This window comes from Mchenga conophoros, linkage group LG5 (assembly GCF_057382185.1).
Source record: "Mchenga conophoros isolate Kocher_MC1m ecotype Shallow Benthic linkage group LG5, M_conophoros_male_GT1.1, whole genome shotgun sequence".
Classification (NCBI taxonomy): Eukaryota; Metazoa; Chordata; class Actinopteri; order Cichliformes; family Cichlidae; genus Mchenga; species Mchenga conophoros.
Genome location: NC_140530.1, coordinates 25223039 through 25243522, shown reverse-complemented (window position 1 = coordinate 25243522; position 20484 = coordinate 25223039). Strand labels below are relative to the sequence as shown.

General features: G+C 39.6%; 1 protein-coding gene across 5 annotated transcripts in view; it reads left to right on the top strand.

Annotated features, from left to right (window-relative positions):
• cfap20dc (CFAP20 domain containing) overlaps positions 1 to 19767 on the top strand; it is a 37143-nt gene extending 17376 nt beyond the window's left edge. For 4 of the 5 annotated variants that reach the window (XM_085274509.1, XM_085274508.1, XM_085274507.1 and 1 more), the window contains exons 12-16: positions 7484 to 7804; positions 9396 to 9632; positions 14677 to 14738; positions 18630 to 18724; positions 19602 to 19767. In XM_085274509.1, coding sequence (XP_085130635.1) covers positions 7484 to 7804; positions 9396 to 9632; positions 14677 to 14738; positions 18630 to 18724; positions 19602 to 19720 — 834 coding nt within the window. In that variant the 3' untranslated portion in view covers positions 19721 to 19767. The remainder of the gene's footprint in view (positions 1 to 7483; positions 7805 to 9395; positions 9633 to 14676; positions 14739 to 18629; positions 18725 to 19601) is intronic. The other variant, XM_085274510.1, reaches the window with a different exon arrangement.
• Positions 19768 to 20484: the final 717 nt, after the last annotated feature.

Genomic DNA, 20484 nt, shown 5'->3' with positions numbered 1-20484 from the left:
GACTTGGGGTGAAACCCTCCATGCATGGTCAGGAGCTTTCTTGTCTTTATGTCAGTGGCTTCTATCTCCTCCTTTGGCCAGCTTATTACCCCAGCAGGGTACCTGATCACGGGCAGGGCGTATGTGTTGATGGCCCGGATCTTGTTCTTACCATTCAGCTGACTCCTCAGGACTTGCCTGACCCTCTGCAGGTACTTGGTGGTTGCAGCCTTTCTAGCGGCCTCTTCATGGTTCCCATTTGCCTGCGGGATCCCCAGGTACTTGTAACTGTCCTCTATGTCTGCAATGTTGCCTTCTGGTAGTTCAATCCCCTCAGTTCTGACTACCTTCCCTCTCTTTGTTACCATCCGACTACACTTCTCCAGTCCGAACGACATTCCAATGTCATTGCTGTATAGCCTGGTAGTGTGGATCAGTGAATCGATGTCTCGTTCACTCTTGGCATACAGCTTGATGTCATCCATGTACAGGAGGTGGCTGACAACTGCTCCGTTCCGTAGTCGGTATCCGTAGCCAGTCTTGTTAATGATCTCACTGAGGGGGTTCAGGCCTATGCAGAACAGCAGTGGGGACAGAGCATCTCCTTGGTAGATCCCGCACTTGATGGTAACTTGTGCTATGGGCTTGGAGTTGGCCTCTAGTGTTGTACGCCACATCCCCATTGAGTTCCTGATGAAGGCTCTTAGGGTCCCATTGATCTTGTACAATTCTAGGCATTCCAGTATCCAGCTGTGGGGCATTGAGTCATAGGCCTTCTTGTAATCAATCCAGGCAGTGCACAGGTTGGTCAGTCTGGTCTTGCAGTCTCGGCTGATTGTTCTGTCTACCAGTAGCTGGTGTTTTGCACCTCTGGTATTCTTGCCAATTCCTTTCTGTGTCCCGCTCATGTATTGACCCATGTGCCTGTTCATCTTAGCCGATATGATGCCTGACAGGAGCTTCCATGTAGTACTGAGGCAGGTTATTGGTCGGTAGTTGGAGGGGACCGGTCCCTTCTTGGGGTCCTTGGGGATCAGGACCGTCCGGCCTTCAGTTAGCCATTCCGGGTGTCTTTCGTTAACTAGCAGCTGGTTCATTTGTGCTGCCAGACGCTCGTGGAGTGCAGTCAGCTTCTTCAGCCAGTAGGCGTGAACCATGTCGGGCCCTGGTGCTGTCCAACTCTTCATACTGGAGACCCTTTCTTGGATATCTGCCACTGTGATGGTTACTGGACCCTGTTCAGGGAGGTCGCTGTGGTCTGCCCTCAGATCCTCTAGCCACTGAGCATTGCCGTTATGGGTTGCATCCTTCTCCCATATGCTCTTCCAGTATTGCTCCGTCTCCAGCCTTGGTGGTGCTGTTCTCTTATTGTTCCCTTGCCACTGAGAGTACACCTTTGCTGGTTCTGTGGAGAACAGCTGGTTTATTCTCCTGCCTTCTATCTCTCTGGTGTACCTCCTCAAGCGGCTGGCCAAGGCTGTGAGTCTTTGCTTGGCAGTTTCCAAGGCCTCAGGTATGGACAACTTGCTGTATTTCTTAGGCTCCTTATTTGTCGCACCTTTCTGCAACTCCGTTAGTTGGCTAACCTCCCTCCGTGCTATATATATATATATATACATATATATATACATATATATATACATATATATATATATATACATATATATATATACATATATATATATATATATACACATACATATATATATATATACATACATATATACATACATATATACATACATACATATATATATACATACATATATACATACATATATATACATACATACATACATATATATATATACATACATATATACATACATACATATATACATACATACATATATACATACATACATATATACATACATACATACATACATATACACATATACATATATACGATTTTTGCACATGTCGAGGAGCGTGTCAGGCTACATTTCCCTGTGTGTTATACTTGTATAACTATGCATGTGACAAATAAAGAACCTTGAACCTTGAACCTTGAAGGGAATGTCTTTAGCCGAGAGCCACACCTTCTGTCCAAGGTCATTGGGAGGGAGTGGAAGGCTGACAGCGATGGGCATAATGCTGGTTTCTCTCGACCGTCTTGAGGAGGTCCTCCCTGGTCCGGGTCCACACCTGCCTCCTCCTCTGTAGTTGTTGCTGTACTGTTGGCATGGTGAGGTCAGCTTCTATGGAGGGGAAAGAGTGGAGCCTGGTACCCTAGAAATGCTTCGAAGGGCGAAAAACTAGTAGCAGAGGATGTAAGAGAGTTATCTGCGTATCCCAGCAATGTCAGTTGTGAGGACCAGGAGGAAGGGTTTTGGAAGGTTACACAGCGGAGAGCCGTCTCCAGTTCTTTATTTAGCCTCTCCAACTGGCCAGTGATTTGAAGATGAAAACCTGAGCTTACACATACCTTGGCTGAGAGTGCAAAACAAAAGGTCTTCCATACTTGGGAAATTAACTGGGAGCCCTGGTCAGAAACAATTTTTGTAGAGATCCCATGAAGCCTGAAAACATGATGGGTCAGTAATTTTGCAGTTTCAGTGGCAGTGGTTAATTTCTCGAGACTGGTGAAGTGAACAGCCTTGGAAAACCTATCCACCCATAAAAAGGTGTAGTGCTATGTAGGACCAAGCGCGATGAGGTGTAGGTAAACATTGCAGCAGACCCAAAGGGCATTGAGTGTTACTCTTACTACAAACACAGCTAGAACATGCTGCCACATAATCATTTACATCCCTTTCCAATGATTCACACCACAAGTAACGCTTGAGGAACAATATAGTTCTAATCACCCCAGGGTGACAGTTGAACCAGGCAGTGTGAACCAGTGGATGACTGTAGAACAGGCGGCCCGGTGCCAGTGTCTGGTTCATCCTGCAGGGCTTTTTGAATTTTCTCCTCAAAGTCTGATGTTAGTGAGCCCACTGTGCATGAAGAGGGGAGAATGTTTGGGGGTTTGTTGAGTTAGTGGCAGCAGAAAATGGGACAGGAGGACAGGGCGTCTGGCTTTTTTCTATGGAACTATTTTCTATGGAACATCAAGTACCATAGAAAATAGTGAAGTTAGAGCAACTTAGAAATAAAGACCAGTGAGCCTGGCGAGCATTGAGTCGTTTAGTACTCCTTAGGTATGTCAGGTTCTTGTGATCTGTCCAGATGACAAAAGGCTGTTCGGCCCCCTCTAACCAATGCCATCGTAGTTCTGTTCAGTTGGAATTAGCTGGTGTGAGAAGAAGGCACAGGGCTGCAGCTTGCCTTGTGGACTGGAGCATTGAGAGAGTACTGCCCACAACCCCCGAGTCAGATGCATCTACCGCCACAGTAAACTGCAGCTTGGTGTCAGGATGGACAAGAACAGGTGGTGATGTGAACAGCTTCTTTAGTTAGACAAAGACAGCTTCAGCTTCTGAGGACTAGAGAAAGTATATTTTAGTGGAGGTAAGGCGTGTTAGGGGTGCAACTACCTGGTTGTTGTTGTGAATGAACCTCCAGTAAAAATTTGCAAAACCGAGGAACCGTTGGAGGTGATTACAAGAGGTGGGGGTTGGCCGGTCCGGTCCACCACTGCCTAAATTTTCACTGGGTCGGTCTTCACAGGATCATCTCACACTTTTGTTTAATCAGTTTTCCGTTTGATGTTTATTCAGCTGTAATCTCAGCCAAACCGATTTACTCACGAACAAATAAAACACTGAAAAAAGCCAAACAATAACATTTTTAAGTTATCTAAGTGACTTATATATCATGTTTAACACGAGTAGCCCGTGGGGGGGTTGAAAACGATATGCCGGGAGTTCGCTCTAGTGAGCCTTGAACCTGTGACATATGATTTGGCTAATAGCATGTTTCCTGTATCTTCGATTTTCCACAGATATAAACCAATAAAAGTTAAACAAAATTATAAAATAAAAAATTGGAACATAATGTTTGGGTTTCAAAGGAACTGAAAATAAATGTCTTGCGAACACCTATCTGGTGAAAAAAACTGGAATCTTTATATTAACACAGAACTGTGCTACAGTATTGTTTGGTCTGTGATTTTAGGTAGCTATTAGGTGGTTGCTAGGCAACATGACAGACTGATAATATGAATAATTAGTCATTAAATTATTGTTATTGTTGTGAAAATTAAGATAATATAATCCTTTTTATAAGGCGTTAAAGGTCCATAGATGCTACAGATGGGTCATTTTAGGCTGTAGGTGGGTGGTTGCTAGGCAACATCATGACATCAATATAGGATCAAATAATATATGATATATAGATAAGAACTTTCAGGTGTCTAAGATGTACCTGTGTGCCAAGCTTGTTTGCCCAACTCCTAATTGTGTAGGAGGGGTTTGCAGACAGACACTGGATTTGTGTAGTAAGCTTTTGTTATCTATATTTGTAGATTCTGATACCAGCATTCATTTTTAAAACACAACTCAGTTGCTATCATGAAATAAATTTACAGCAAGATATTAAACTAAATAAGTCATGTATATGTTTTTCTAAAGTGTTGTTTTGTTTTGGACAGGTATTGCAGATTGTGTGTTTGTGTAAATAATAATTTTGCTCTAAAGACATTTAAAAGAACATTATTTTTCCTTATACTTAGGAAAAAAAATGAAAATTTAGACAGAGATTTCAGTTTTGTACATATATTGATGTAATGGAATAATAAGATTTGCATATAAAACCTGGTTTTGATTTATTTGTGTCAGGTTGTTCATTTCTCAACTTGGAGCAATATCATCTTTCAAGGTGTTGCGTCAGCTTCATACAATTCTTTTGAGCAAGCATTTGCTCTTAAACATAGAGAAATATTAAAAGCAAAATAAAGAAATGAACTTTGATTGTATAAACTACTTTGAAATTCAGGCTCATAAAAGCACCCGTATCAGGATTTCAGTAATACATATTGTTTATTGTTTATTCACCTGAATGTAAAAAATTGATAAAGTGTTGAAAAATGAGGGAAAACAAATAACATATAGAGCCGGTAAGCTACAAACCTCAAGGGGCTTGTGATAACCTTTCACCCCACAACAAAGCTCAGAGATGAAAGAAAACACCAAAAAAACAGACAGCATAAGGAAAAAATATTGATCTCCAAGGCCCAAGGAAAGCTTCGAGCTCTTAAATTCATGAGAAACAAAGACTACATTATGAACAAAGAAATGTTTTTGTGATAACAATCTGGTTGTGAGTATGCCACAACTGTGATTCTTTCTATTGTATGAAGAACTGGCAATGGCTGACGTGAAAAGTGAGAGGATAGTAAACAGCATCTTGTTTTAAATACTTAATCTTTCAATTCCATTAGGAGCAGCATTTATTAAAATGAGTGCGATACATCTATTTTTCAGGGTGAGGTATTTAATGCAAGTGATTTGTAATTTTAGTTTTTTTTACTATTGTCATATTTTTTTTTAATAACTGTTGCGATGAGTTCTAAGTTTGATCCAGATTTAGAGTAAAAGAACAACTTCATATGAGTAGAACTCCCTTATTCTCTGTCTGCACATACAGTACTGCATGTATGTTCCAAAAGCTAAATACACAGTGCCAGCATCTGGATGATGTAGTTAGCTTTTTACATCTGTGTTGATTACACTTACTTACCTTGGTTCAGGATGGTCAACGGTTTTATTTTTATCCATCCATTTTCTTCCACTTAACTGATTACTTAACTGAAGCCTTTCCCAGCTGTCACAGAGCAAAAGGCAGGGTACACCCTGGAAAGGTCACCAGTCTATCGCAGGGCTAACACATCAGTAATTAACCTAAACTACCCCCAAGCATGTCTTTGAACTGTGAAAGAAAGCCAGAGGGAACCTACAAGTAAGTACAGGGAAAACATGCAAACTTTGCACATAAAGACCCCATCTGGCTGGTCAGTATTAACCTAGGACAGGGGTGGGCAACTCGAGGCTTCGAGGGCTGGTGTCCCTGCAGGTTTTATATGTGTCCCTGAACCAACACAGCTGATTGAAATGGCTAAATTAGCTCCTCAACATGTCCTGAAATTCTCCAGAGGCCTGGTAACGAACTAATCATGTGATTCAGGTGTGTTGACCCAAGGTGAGATCTAAAACCTGCAGGGACACCGGCCCTCGAGGCCTGGAATTGCCCACCCCTGACCTAGGACCTTGTCACACAGTGGAAATTTGTATTTATCTTGTATATTGTTTTTATTCAGATTTTTAGTGTTTATTTATGAGTGTTGTTTTGTTTGCATGGTTTTATTCTGTTTCTATTGCATGGTTTTTAGTGTTTTATGTGACATGGTTTTTATCCACTGTGGACTGGCTGCACATGGGACAAATTAGCTGATAGGGACCACCTGCTGAGGCAGGGGTGTGTCCAGAGGTGGCCTATCAGCTGTGTAAAGACCTTTTAAATACAGCCTAGCTGAGCACTGAAGGAGAGAGGCCCCAGACTGGAAGGTTAATGCGGCGACCAAGTCCTGACCTCATGGAGCGGCAACAGTAAGAGACAACGCGTGTGATTGGCAGCAGGGCAGAGGTTTACCTCTGCCTGCATTTGACACCGACGCAAGGGGAGCTGTGGCGGTGGTCGCATCATGGATTCGGGTGCAGAACGCAAGCCGGGCTGGGAAGTGATGGGCCAGCGGAAGGACAAGAAGATGGGTGGCTCTTTCTTGTCTGCTGAAGACGGAGCTGGCGTGGACTCTGCTCTAAAGGAGGAATTCCTGGCCTGCTGATGGACCCATAATGAACATGTGGCCTAATTATAGCCCCCTGCTATAATTGGGGGGGGGGGGGGGTTTAGTGAATGTAGAAAATGGTAGTTTTACGGGTTTTAGAATTGTTTTTAGTAGAGAGCGAACATTTTATTATGTACATTTTAAGGGTGTTTTATTTGTGCTCCCTGGCCTAGTAATAAACTGTTTCTGATCAGACCTGCATTCCTCTCTGTGCCCGTGGTATCTGACTTGCTTGCTCCCCCTTGTATTTTAAAGAATCTTTCTTTTTAGCGTGACATTCTGGCGCGACCGCTTTAGTGTTTGCCACGCGCTACAACCTTCTTATGGTGAGGCAACAGTGCTAACCACTGCAGCACCAAGGTTTTTTTTTTTTCTTCATTTTTGCTGGTATGAATCCAGATTGTAATCTCAATGTGGAAACGAACTGCAAAGGATCAGGTCTCTTTCAAGAATACAGACTTAAATGTGTGATATGCAGATCTCTTTGTGTTGAGTATTCCTTTTAATGCTGAGACGACCAGTGTAGTTCTTGCATATGCAGTATCTTATATAATCTCTTTGGTACAGTAGGATGTGGGTTTGAAACTACAATACCGAGTTGCAGCGCTAAATCTGAAGGTGTGAGAGATTAGCAGATAAGAAGAAAATGCTATTATAAATGTGAGGTTAATTTAAAGCTCAAACACCAAAAGAGAGCACGACAGAAACATTAATCAACTAATGGATAGAATTGAATAATTTTATTTCCCAATGGTGTCCTTGTATTTCTTTCAGGATAACAACTTCACCATGTTCCAACATCAACAAACAAGTGGGTCCAATCTTACATCTCCCAGAACACAACTTGAAGGTCACCCTGGATCTCATAATGTGAACCTAACACCTCCACGTAACACCAGTATGCAGCCTCATTCCAGTGGGAAAGCTGAACCTGGGCTGTTTCCCACACGGTGCTTCTCACCTAATGGACTGGAACAGAAGCGTGGTCCAAGAGTTTCAGAGAAAGTAAACCGGGTTCTTGATGTGAGCAGCAGCATATCAGTTTGTAGAAGACTCCTGCAAGAAGTCAAATTGGATGATTCAAAACAGCACAAGGTAGGGGTTACAATTTTAACAACCATCAGCTCTCACCCAGTATCATGGCTCAGTATTTTTGTGATAGTTACTCATAGCTGAATAGTGCTCAAATTTATTGCTGAAAAAAAAAAAGAGATTCAGATCACCTCTTATTGTGTCAACACCCAGGATGGCATGCTCATTAAGATGTCACACTGACCAGTGAAGACACACTTTACAACCCATGAAAAATCGTGTTCATTTGCATTGAAAAGAAAAAGTTAATATTTGTTTTATTCATATTTTTTATATTTACTTTAAGATCTTTAATTTTATTGTTTCAATTCAATTATTTGCTGAAAATGAGTGGGGTAAGGGGATGCCCATAGCTCAAAATTAGAGAATTAAAATTGCAGCATTACAGAGCTTTTGGACTCATTCAAGCACATTTTTTGGTTTCATGCACTGCAAATTTGCAGTCTTATTGTCTGAGCCTGAGTCTGAGTCACTCACAACAAGCCCCGTAGGCAACTGTTTCCACTAAAAAAGCTTTGATGAGTCCACTACACAATATTTGTCTAGGACCAATCATCAAAAACACAAAGTTATCAAGTGGCAAAAAAGAAAAAAAAGTTGAGACTGAGCAGGCTAGCTCAAACAACCAGACATGTTTGTCTGAAGTTGTTGGAGTCCACAGCAGAATAGAAATGAGGGCTAATGTTTATGTTTTACCCCCTTGAAAATTGATTAATGCAGCATGGTTTAATGAAAATTATTTTGATTAAATTCCATCTTTGGTAGATGGGTTAACTCAATTCTTTTAGTATGCAGTCATAAAGGTGCTGAGCTCTAACTGTGATGTGCAAGTGGGGGTTTGGAGTCCTTGTGGCAAATGTGCAGCTTATTAAAAACTTTGATGTTCGTACACCCAGCTGTCTCTCTTTACTCATAGTAATGTGTGATCACTGCTGATTTGGACAGCTAAAAAGAGCTGGGGAAAAGGTTTGCCGGATCAGTCTATGGTCTGTTACAAATTGAGGTAGGCCCCAGCACCAGTTGAAACGATCCAGGATCAGAGGATAGTCAACTGAAGCGATCACAAGGCCTGAAGGGAGATCTGTCACTTGATGGTTGCTTTCTGCATTTACACAACTTGCTGCTGAGTGATATCCCAGTTTCCTTCATCAGTGTAGCTCCTGACTGCTGATTTGTGCCAACTACAGCAGGCAACATGCAGTGAAGGCTTTGACTGAAAGATTGTCTGATGAATATGACAAGGAGTTTGTTTCCCTCCCTGCAGCCTTGGTTTATTGACTGCTATTGATTCGTCACCAGGGTATCACAAGACTTCCTTACACTTTGTCAGAAAAATCCTGTTACCATAGTCTGCTAAATCAATAGATCCACAGTTAAAAGACATTTCCTCAGTGGGTCAAAACAATGGCGTATGTCCAGAATTGCCTTGAGCTCTATCTGGGACTAAAGCTTATTGTTAAGACTTTCAGTACTTTATTTGTCTGCACAAAACATTATATCAGTGTGTATATCTGACTGTGACTAAGTGCAAGGTATTGTATTGTGGATTGCTCCCAAAAAGGTAATCTCCGTTTTATTGGTGATAAATTTGAAGGAGGAAGAAGAAGATGAGACACTAAAGCCTGTTGATTCCAGTCATTGCGACTCGGACCTGCTCGGCAGTCCGCAGACACAAGATGATGAGGAGCTTCGAATGCTGGCTAGCCTAAAAAGAGAGCAAGAGGAAGATGAATGTAAAGCCTCGGGCCTCAGTGCATCTCAGATCCACCGGTGTAATGTCAGCATCAGCATGAGCAGTGACGATACTTCTACATGGACCCACATCTCTCTGGTCTGTATTGTCCAGCTTTGCTACTCTTCATATTTTATTGACTCTTCACTAACAAGCAGCACATGTGCAGCTCATCTACCACTTACAATCATTAGCACGTTGTTCCTGTTTTTGTCCTCCTGTCTCGAATATTTTGTTTGACCCGGGTTGATCCTCATTCTTGCTCATTTCCATTTCAAACCCCAACTTACACCACCATGAAGTGCTAATGCACCTCTTCCACCAGTATGTTTTTGCATTATAAAAGGTTATTGAGATAGAAATACATTAATTGGCCTCTTCCAGTTTTTAAATATACACTGGCGCAATATCCACAGGTCCCTCAGTGACTAAAAATTATTTAGGTCATTTGAAAATTTCCCCAGAGATCTTTTTTAGAATTTAAAGATGGAGCAGTTTTCTCTCGGCTATTGAAGGTCATTTAGATCTATGGTCCATTAACAAAAGTATGTTTCACTTATGGAGAGATAACACTATCATGCCTGGCTCTGCTGAGTCCACTGTAGGATCCCCAGTGAATAAAATCATTACAAATTCTTGAGTTATACGCCTGTTACCATTTCTGTATATTCAGGTATCCATTAATGTCCTAAGATTTAAGGACACAATGAATAGTGCTATTACCTCAGGGATTACCACCTCATTGTTTCTATTGAGGACACAATTATGTGGCCACCAATAAAGACATGTATCTTTAGACCCCACTTTAGGATTTACATTTTACTCTATCATGCCCTGAAGTTATGTTTTTTTTTCTTTCTATCTTTCTTTTTTTTTCAATTAGCTGTTGTGTTTATAATTGTAATGTATGGCAACAGCACCACCAACAGTATTGTAAGAAAACACTTTGCTGATAACGTGAAAGTGAGGAAGATAAAGAAAGATACCACACATTAAACAGATCACAAATGAAGAGAAATAGAGATATAACATTTTAGTGAATCTAACACCTAAAACTTCCATCAAAAGGATAGATTTCTCTAAAAAAAAGACACTAAGTGATTTCAAGACCTAAATAGTCATTGTCTGGGGCTGGGACTCCTCCATTGGCAATGATAATCCATCTCTGGACCCTGGATGTTGTGATTCAAGTGGTTTCTGCTGCTGTGATTTATGGCAGTGCAGACTAAACTTAACCTCCAGACAAACGTGTGCTAAGCTTCCATTACAATGTTGAAAACAAAACACTACAAAAAAAATATATTATATAAAAAAGTGTTATTATTTAATTCTTCAATAAAGAGTCTTACATGTAAAGAAATAAAGAAAAGGGTGCAAGAATAATGGCAGATAAATAATTGTAGTTTCATATTTTTTTGGTAGCTCATTCCTATTTGTAGGCAGCACAGTATTTAAATCCAATTACAGCTGTTAGAATGTCCTATGACCTGATATTCTAAGTACTGTATTTAAATTTAAGCTCTGAACAAGGCAATCTTTGTAGAAGAGCCTTGTAAATAAACGGCATACAGTCTTGCTCTCTCCCTGTTTGTTAAGGATGAGTATCCCACAAAGAATGACCTGTGATAGATCACAACACACTGTGGTTAAGCAAACATGCATATGAGCCACTGTAAAATAATCTCATAAAAAATAGTTTTTTCTGTATAAAAAAAGTAAAATAAATTTCTCTTTCATTTTCTAAGTTGTCTGGGATCCAGTAAGCATCCTACGTATTTAGAAACACTAACAGATTCAGTTTTATGACCATGGGGGGAGTACGCTGGTTACTTTGTGGTGACCTCGTGAATAGCATGCACTTAGTTTTATCACTTTAAACTAAGCTTACTTTTGATGAGAGATTTTGGAAATGCATCAAAAGAGGCTGTAGATTTGCAAAGGTTACATCAAGGGAAGAGCCAGTGGCATATAAAATTGTATAATCTCCATAAAAAAATGTACATTATAGATTAAATGTGACGAATTAGATTTCTGACACAGTGGTATGTTGTCCTAGATGTGAAACATATTCTTTGTGGACACATGGCTACAGCAGTGTCATTTTAGAATAAAAATGATACATTTGCAAATCTGATAATTGCTGTACAAGTGGGAGACTGAGACAAAAAAAAAATGTAAGCAGTGTTTTTAGTAATTTAACCTGAAGAGTGATTTTTTTTTTTTTTATTTGATAAAGAAAATTGACTAATTTGAAATTCTGGCATCAAAATTGTCTTCAACATAAAGTTACCCTGTCAAACACATCTCACGATGGAATTAAAGATTTAAAAAACATTTAGCCATATCACTTTAATTAATGGGAAGTTGGTAATTAAAAAGTTAAAGTGATTTAATGATTATGTGACTGTGAAATCTACAATAAATCGAAGTGCCAAATGTTTTCTTTTTAATGATTTTACTAAATCAAACGATCAATCTGCAGTTATATGTTGGATTATTATCCAGACCCCGCCACAGTCCTGCAGCCACCCCTCACTCAGCGTCTCAGAGTGCCACTCACTCACAAGTTCTCCTGCTGCACTGAGGGAGACTCAGCGGTGCATCACGCTGTCAAAGTGTGTGCTTTGTTAAGCAGGAGAGGAAGCCGCTGGGATTAATTTGTAAATTTGACTGCTCTGCTTTGGCAAACAGATAATAATGCTTTGTTAATGACACATAAACACTGTTGATCTCTCTCATCTCTGACCAGCTACTTCCACCTCGTAGTTGATGGGTTTGGTTTCTTAGCATTGTTACATACAAAAATCCTGACTATCTGAATGTTGGAACAACACTGGTAAAAACCTTCATCGTGAGAAAAACTGCTTGTTTTTCTCACGATGTGTCTTCTACCAAATAAAAAATACATTATGGACACAAGTCTAGGCCTAAATATTTGATTTTCTTAGGACGGGGTCTTTAAATTTAATGGAGTTTATTATTATTATATGTGTTATTACAAAAATTATATTGGAATGAAGAGTGAGAGGTCTGAGATTTAGTTTTGTAATACAACCCAGTCTGTAATTTTTCATGGGCAGATGTAAAGTGGAAATAAATAATAGAAAATAGCCACTTGAGGGGAATTCAGCCACCATTCATTTGTCTCAAAGAAAATACCTGGTTAAAAAAAGCAGAAAGCTATGGAAATAAATTATCTGTCATTTGTTGACTCGACCTCTCTGCCAAATAGGTTTGTGCAGCATAAGTTTCCAAACAAACACTTTACATGCACTGCTCTGTTTTAATATTTTCCTAATAGATAGTTGCAGAAACAGAAATCAGAACCTAAGACTATGTCGATCAGATACATGTGAAGCTCTTTAGATTTCTGATTGTTTGATCCGGCATACAGGGGAATAAAGGATGTATAATGGTTGATATATAAAGGGAAGAGTCAATAAAGTCCAAGGTGTTTCCACCAGGGAGACAATACAAACATTATAGATGTCAGCTCCAAGAGCAAATGAGAAGTGTGTGGGCTTCGCAGACACACAGCAGATAGTGTGCCAGGCAAGTCATCACATTGACTCCCAAGCTACTGACAGCCAGCGCTGCTATATTGAACATCCTCACCACATTTTGCTGTTTGGTCACGAGGTGATGTTTGTTCAAAATAAGTGATGCACTTCTGTTGGCAGCAGATGTACTTAGTGCTCTCTTTGAAACTGGAGTTCATGCAGGTGCGATCGACCATGTGAGGTACTGGGTTTAATGTTACAGTTGGAATATAGAAATGGTTGCTATTTCCTAGATCCCCAGAGTTTCTCCATCCCTTGACAGGCAAGTAACTCATCATCATCATCATCATCCTCGGTCCATATTACCAGCAGAATTCCACAGGCTGCAATTTTAGGTCCTGTCTTATTCTAAGAAGGTGATTAGATAAAGAAGGTACGGAAGCATACAGATAGCTAAAATAAACTCAAGAACTGTAAGGACTGCAGCTTCAACATGAGTGCTTCTTCATCAAAGTCATGTAATGTAATAGCCTTTAACAGCCACTACGCTTAAAAATCCTCCTGAGGCTATAATATGGTCTTTAACTTTGACAAGATGGAGAGGGTAATGTGCTTGTGTTTCATGCAGCTGAAAATGAGTATATATTAAAAAGGAAATCATTGCTGTCTTCTACCTGTAATTCTACCTATGCTTTAGGTCCTTCATACTTACAGAGTATAGGGACATCTAAAGTTTTGAACACATTATTAGATTCCACGGATTACTTGATCACGGTTTGTTCACCCTTTATTGCTCACCCATCCCTCCTGTTCCTTACTGCTCAGATTTGTCATACTTGATTTTTATGCCAAGGCACAAAACATAGAATTAGGTTTTTGCAGTACAAGGATTTTCATCAACTGTTAATTTGTAAAGAAGAAAAAGAAGAAGAAGAGTAAAGGCTAATTTGTGGTTGGACTAAAGCTTTTGTTAACAAAGAAAAATGTTCACTTAGCTTAATTTTCTCAGGTGATGTTCTTTATGTGTAATTTCAGGGAGCCTTGAACGGGCAACTTTGTGGATGTCCTGAACAGCTGTGTCTCCACAAAATGTTGCTCCTCATGCTTTATTTATATCTGAGTGACACCTCACAGCACGACATGGCACAGTTTAATTCTCTGGCAAGACTGCATTAAATGCATTAATTCATGAATCTGCACAGGAAAAATTATAAATTTATCTCTTGATCCTGAAGGACTCAACCTGTATTGCAAAAGTAGTGAAATATCAAAGCACATTGCAGCAGTTGCCTTTGACTCAACGACACGATGTGCACAACAGTAGCAAAAGGCCCAGTGACACTTATCAGTTACAGGTAAGTGTTGTGGCACAATTTTCATAGAGAGACAGGGCGACTGGGCTTAAAAAGGAGTCAAATGGCGGCGACCTTCATTACTGCCTTACTGAATGAAACAGGTCACTCTGAACCAAAAAATATTTTCGATTTTGATGTGCTGCACAAGTAAATCTTTTTCCTTTTTGCGCCTTAATCGAGTACTTGGTGGTCTTTTCAACTGAACCTAATGAGAATTCTTGGGAAAAATGATTTGCATTGGAGCATCTGGTGACATTTTAACACAGCTTTCCTCTACTTCTGCTCTAGCCAACTAATCAGGGACACCACTATCAGACGGAAATGAACCCCTTCCTGCAATCAAACCCCAGGTAAGAAGTGTGTGTTATTACACACACTATTTTTTTTTTACACATTATTTTTTAGCATTCCAGTGTATTATACATGGAAGTCTGACTATTAACCCTCTCAGGCTCAAATTAAACTTTTTGTTGCTAATGCACAACCAAGTTCTGCAGTGGTACTTCTGAGTAAAAAAAACTCATAAAATATGTATGTGGGGTAATCAGGTTGTTAGTTTTTAACTGTTGCAAATCGGCAACGCCTGCCTTGAGAGGGTTAAGAGACCCTTTATTTAAAATGAATGGACACATATTTTAAATTGTTGATAACTTCGGCAAGTAGAATATAATTTTTAAAGTCCTGCTGGTGTGTACCTTCAAGCCTCTATTTATAATTGGCTCCATCATCTAGATTGGATGGTTATGAGTCAGTGCAATATTTGTTGCTAAATGTCAGCTGTCAGGTAGATTTTCTGAATGGGGCTAACCTTACTCACATGAGTGCAAATAACCTGGAGGTGTGGTAGGTACAGTTCTTTTATTCTCGTAACACAAAATTGATAAGGGTAATAGTAATAGAGAAGCTAATAGAGGAGAATAGTACTGTTCCATCCCCACCCTCCAAATAGAGGCTTCAAGGTATTATTTCATATACAAGATATACATCTGTGGGGCTTTCAGAGTTTGATCGTGTTCATTTCCTTCTGATAGTGGTGCCTCTGATTAGCTGCCCAGAGCAAAGGTAAAAGAAAGCAGTCCGAAGATGTGTCATTGTGCTTGTCAGACTTGTCAGAAGTTGTTAAAGCATTTGTTTGTTTGCTATACAGTAGACATCAGCTTTCAGATTCACCTGAATTCAAAATGCACGTGTTAGATTTTCTGCACAGCAGGGGCTTCGGTTCAGTAATTCATAATGCAAAACAGCCATAAGACACGTTCCACCTTGCTTTGCCTACCTACAGCTTAAAACCAAATAAAATTCTCTTCAAAAAGAAAGAATATTGATGGATGGCTTTGTATTGCTGAGGGCGAAAGAAAAAAAAGTGCTATATCCAGTATCAACTTAAGGCTTATGAAGTGTGAAACAGAATAACAGAAAAGATATTTTAGAAGTTGGAGAAACGCATCCCTCCCCCAAAAAAAGTAAATAACCACCAGAGGTTTATCAAGTAAAGGTAAAGAAATTTTGCAAGCTTTCAAAGACTTCTGAAAACATCCTTTGACATGTGTTGAGAATTACAGATTGTCATTATGTAGCAGTGAAAGGAGAATGACTAGATCCCCCCCCCCCTCCCCCCCGGCCCCTCTCGTACTCGTAAGTTAAATAGGATTTGTCATTGTCAAGGCAAGATGAAGTAAAATGTTTTCTATAACCATCATTTTTGTGTGTGTAAGTGTGTGTGTGTGTGTGTGTGTGTGCTTTCTTCTAATGTTCCTTGAAGGGGAAAATAGCTCAGAATTAAGGCTTGAGTCAAACACCTCTTGGAACAGATTCAGTGTGTTGATTTAGAGCACAAGGTGAAAGAGTCTCAGAAATACAGCTCAAATACTTTCAATTTAACAGATTAACACTAGGAGGATATTACTGCCCACTTCACAACACTGAATACCATTATTTCAAACTCGCTTTCAGGTGTTTTTATGCATCTAAAAAACACAAAAAAACAAACTGCGGCAGGGTACGAATAGATCCAGTTCACCTTGGAAGGTTCTGGAGAAATCCTGTAGCCCCACAGCTGGCAGTTATAGAGCCGCGTCCCTGCACACCTCCATCTCTTTGTGAATATAGACAACCATGTGGTCTGTTACACAACCATGTTGTAGGTTACAAAAGAAGACAAAAGAATTGCATCACGGTTTCACTACTGAAATTACGCAACCCCCATCTCTCAAACACATTTGATTTGTTGATGAAAACCAAGGTAGCATGGTGTGGACATGTGTAGACTTCCTTGAGCTGAAATCTTTGTATTTGCATTACTGTATCATGCAGATTTAAAGATTTCAAATTTATCCATCCAGCCGACTGGCAAATATCTAGTTAAGCGATGCTGTTTGATTGAATAACCACTGAAATTAATATTACTGTTCACAAACACTGACGGAGCTCTGCAGCTTCCACAGCTGTAGTCCTGAAATGAGACTTCGAAGTAAGCCTCGATTTACATACTGAATAGCAGCTGCACAGGATTTGTCGTTGTTTTCTTTCATTTCTTTTAGGCATTGCATTCTGAGACACCCTTACAGAGAATTCTATCATGGTGTTTTTTGAGCATCCTGGCACCACTGCAAGGCTTTCTTGCTGTTGAGAGCAACAGCTTCCCTGACAGCTAAAATGCCCCGATTGCTGTGCTTAATGTTGCCAGGGCTTTTCTGGCATTTTAACATGCTTCTTTGCACGTAATAATTGTGTCTGCCTTTGGCTAGAATGCTAAAGTTGAAACAGCAAATAAGGCTGTCAGTGAGACTTTGACTAGAAATACAGTTGTACATTACATACTATTGTGAACTTTTGTTACCACCGTGTGAGACAAACAGAGTTTCTTGATACTGTTTCTTTTCGAGATATTTAGAAAGCTCATTTTCAGTACACTCAACCACTGTGCAAAAGCAGTGTGCTTTCTCTAATTGAATAAAACCAATTTATTCCCTTTATCTCTGGTCTATATTTGGATTATAATGACTTGAAAATCTAAGAGTTTAATCACTCTTGCCAAGTCCCACTTAACAATTTGAAGTTCAATTTACAGTTCAGTAGCAGAGGCTTTTGTCCTTGAAAATTGCTTCCATTAACTTTTGTACAATGTTCCTGCCTATCATGCAGTCAAATGGGTGTTGAAAAGAAGAGGCGGATGCTTTTGTTAGAAAGAAAAATCAGAGCCTCAACAGAGATAATGCACTTTATCACTTAAAGACATAAAGAATATGAAATGAATGTACGCTTAAATGTATGGGAAGATCAGATAAAAAAGGAAACCTTCTTTCTGTAGGTTTAATGTATCATATAATTTACTCTTGATCATAGGAGGGTTTTTTTATTAGCTATTATCAGAAGACCACATCACTAAAGAGGACTGCTCATAAGTAATTTCTGTATTTTAATATTTCCCAGTAAAGATTTCCCATTAAAAACATGGACACAAGAGTAGAGCCAGTGAAAATAAAAAGTAGTAGTATTAAGTACACCATGGTGTAAAGGATCACACTGTAGAGATAGCATGAATGGTTTTCTAGTTTAGGTAAAATACTTTGTTTTGAGAAAGAGTGACATTATCAATCGCTGCACTTGATGATGGTGAGGCGGGCTTAGCAGAGAATATTGTGCATAAGACGATTATACTGTAATTCCTCATTAAATATGCTATGATGTGTTCTCATGAGAGGTTTTGTCCAAAGGCAGAAGATGTTAATGCATAATTGCACAACTGATGTATAGCCAAAAATGATTATGGATGCTGTTTAACAAATGAATGTTGCATTGCCTCCAAGTAAAAGAATTCATCTTGTGATATTTTCTCCTCTGGCTGTAATCTGTTACGCCATACTAAAACAGAGCAGTGTTTTCATTTAGTGGAAAATGACTGATGTATAGTTGTAGCCTGAGTACATCGCAGACGGGAGGATAAACTCATTTAGAGAGAAATGAAGTCATGCTCTCTCTGAAGCAGGCAAGGTTAAGACCCCTACTCCGTGCCCGAATGTGGACACTTGGAAGTCACAGCTTGAGTCAAAATCTAATAAGTGATCCTTCAAGTAAAACTGTGGAGCTGCAGGAGAAGTGGCTCAAGGACAGTGGGAGCTTAGATGGGCTTCTCAGAACCCACGATGATGGGACTTCATTGTTAAAATGTCATAGAGTAGGTTGGTAAGTGTAATGGTATGTGTTGTCATGTCTGTCTGCTTTTATGGTCTTTTCCCTAGGGAATGGATGGATGTGCTCAGCCCTCCTATTATGCCTCCCAGCCAGCAGAGAAGGTCAGGCAACACATGGAACAATGGGGGAAGTCTAGTCAGAGGTACAGAAACCTTCATATTAGTCCCTTTGCCTGCAGACTGCCTTTTTGTATGTGAAAGTCAGGAAGACAGAAAACAATCCAGTGCTGTAGCATTAACACTAATGGCATAAATGGATACAGCTAATGGAAACATTCACTGATGTCAGAGCTTGCAGAAATGTTAGGGTACAGAAATCCACCAAAGACTACACACAACATGGTGGGAAAGCAGGTGAAACTGTATCTAATTAAGAATAAAAAAAAAAAAAGAGTGAAGGTCTGTGTCCTCCACATTATGCCAAAGGTCACAAGAGACAGGCTCATTACAGGTCTGTACCCCCTAGACACATGGACAAGGTTAATTGATGAAACCTTTCCAGTTTACAACATCATTTTTAAAGCTCTTACACAATGTGTCTTATAATTAGTTTTCATTATTGTTGCCCGAGTTCTGATAAGATAAAATGTTCGTCCCGGAGCATTCCATAACCTTTTTAGTGTTTAACTGCCCGTCAATTTAACAGCTAAATTCTCATGCTTTAAAGTCGTGGGGATTACAGGGAATCTCTTTACAGCTTCATAATGTGGTACTGGGCCTGGGTGTCTTGGGTCTTGATTGATGAAGAAAAAAATGGCAGCGGCAGAAAACTTAAATCCACCTGAGTCTGAAGGTCACCCCACCATCCAGACTTCTCATTTTATTCCAGTAACAGCTGACAGAGTAGGCTCTTATTCATATCTGCTATGGCTATTCCGGTGTGCATTAAAAACATGATGTCTTACACTTATACATTTTATTTGTGCAAATTCCATTATGGATCGCTGTTGTACTGTTAGTTATGTACTTTTTGAACAGCTATACCCAGTGCCGCTTAATGGTTCTCTGGCTTTATTGCAGGAGGAGATGAGTCAGTGAAGGAAGAGGAGAACGAGGATGAGTATTTGAATCTGCTCTATGATCCTTGCCTGAACTGCTATTTTGATCCAAAGACAGGAAAGTACTATGAACTGGCATAACTTGAAGTCAATTAGAGCCAAAAATAATAAATCAAATTGAAAGTGGATGAATGGCTTCAGGATTTATCAGCTGAGCTTATTGATCGGTATTGAATTCCCAATTCAGAAAAAAATCACTTTCTGTCTATCCGTTCGTTTGTGGAAGCTAACAGGAGCTTTGTGTCACCATATGTAGTGTCATGTAAGCCTGTAAGAGCCTGGGAATGTAATACAGATACTTGCTTTTTGAAAGTTCTTGCTTATTCATTCGCACATGTGATGCTAAAAAGAGTCTGTTCATGAAGCTTGGCTGGCAAACTCTTATCGGGCTTCCTGAAAGAACGTACTGAATCTGTGATATTTCAGTTTTACATGTTACAATACAGATAATTTATGGTGTCACAAAATCATAAAACCATGCTGTGCGTATGTGTAATGTGAATTAAATTAAATTTGAAATAGCAGTGGTTTGAATTTCTTGTGTTTATCTGGATTTAAAATGAGTAATTTGACAGAATTGGGACAAGGATAAAGGAAGATGATTGTTTTTTAATATACTCAATGCATGTAAAAATCTTCAAAATTAGGATCTCATGGCCTGCAACTGTAACTGGGAGTACAACAGGCGGGTTGCTCATGAGGCTGGCAAGTCTTTTCGTCAGTCTCGCCAAATCACTCATCACACCTGATGAGCGCCTGATACCAGCTTGAATCATTATTTTCAGCCTGATATAAACTGTTGCCTAACCATGAAGAAAAAAAATGGCAGAAAAGAGAATCACATC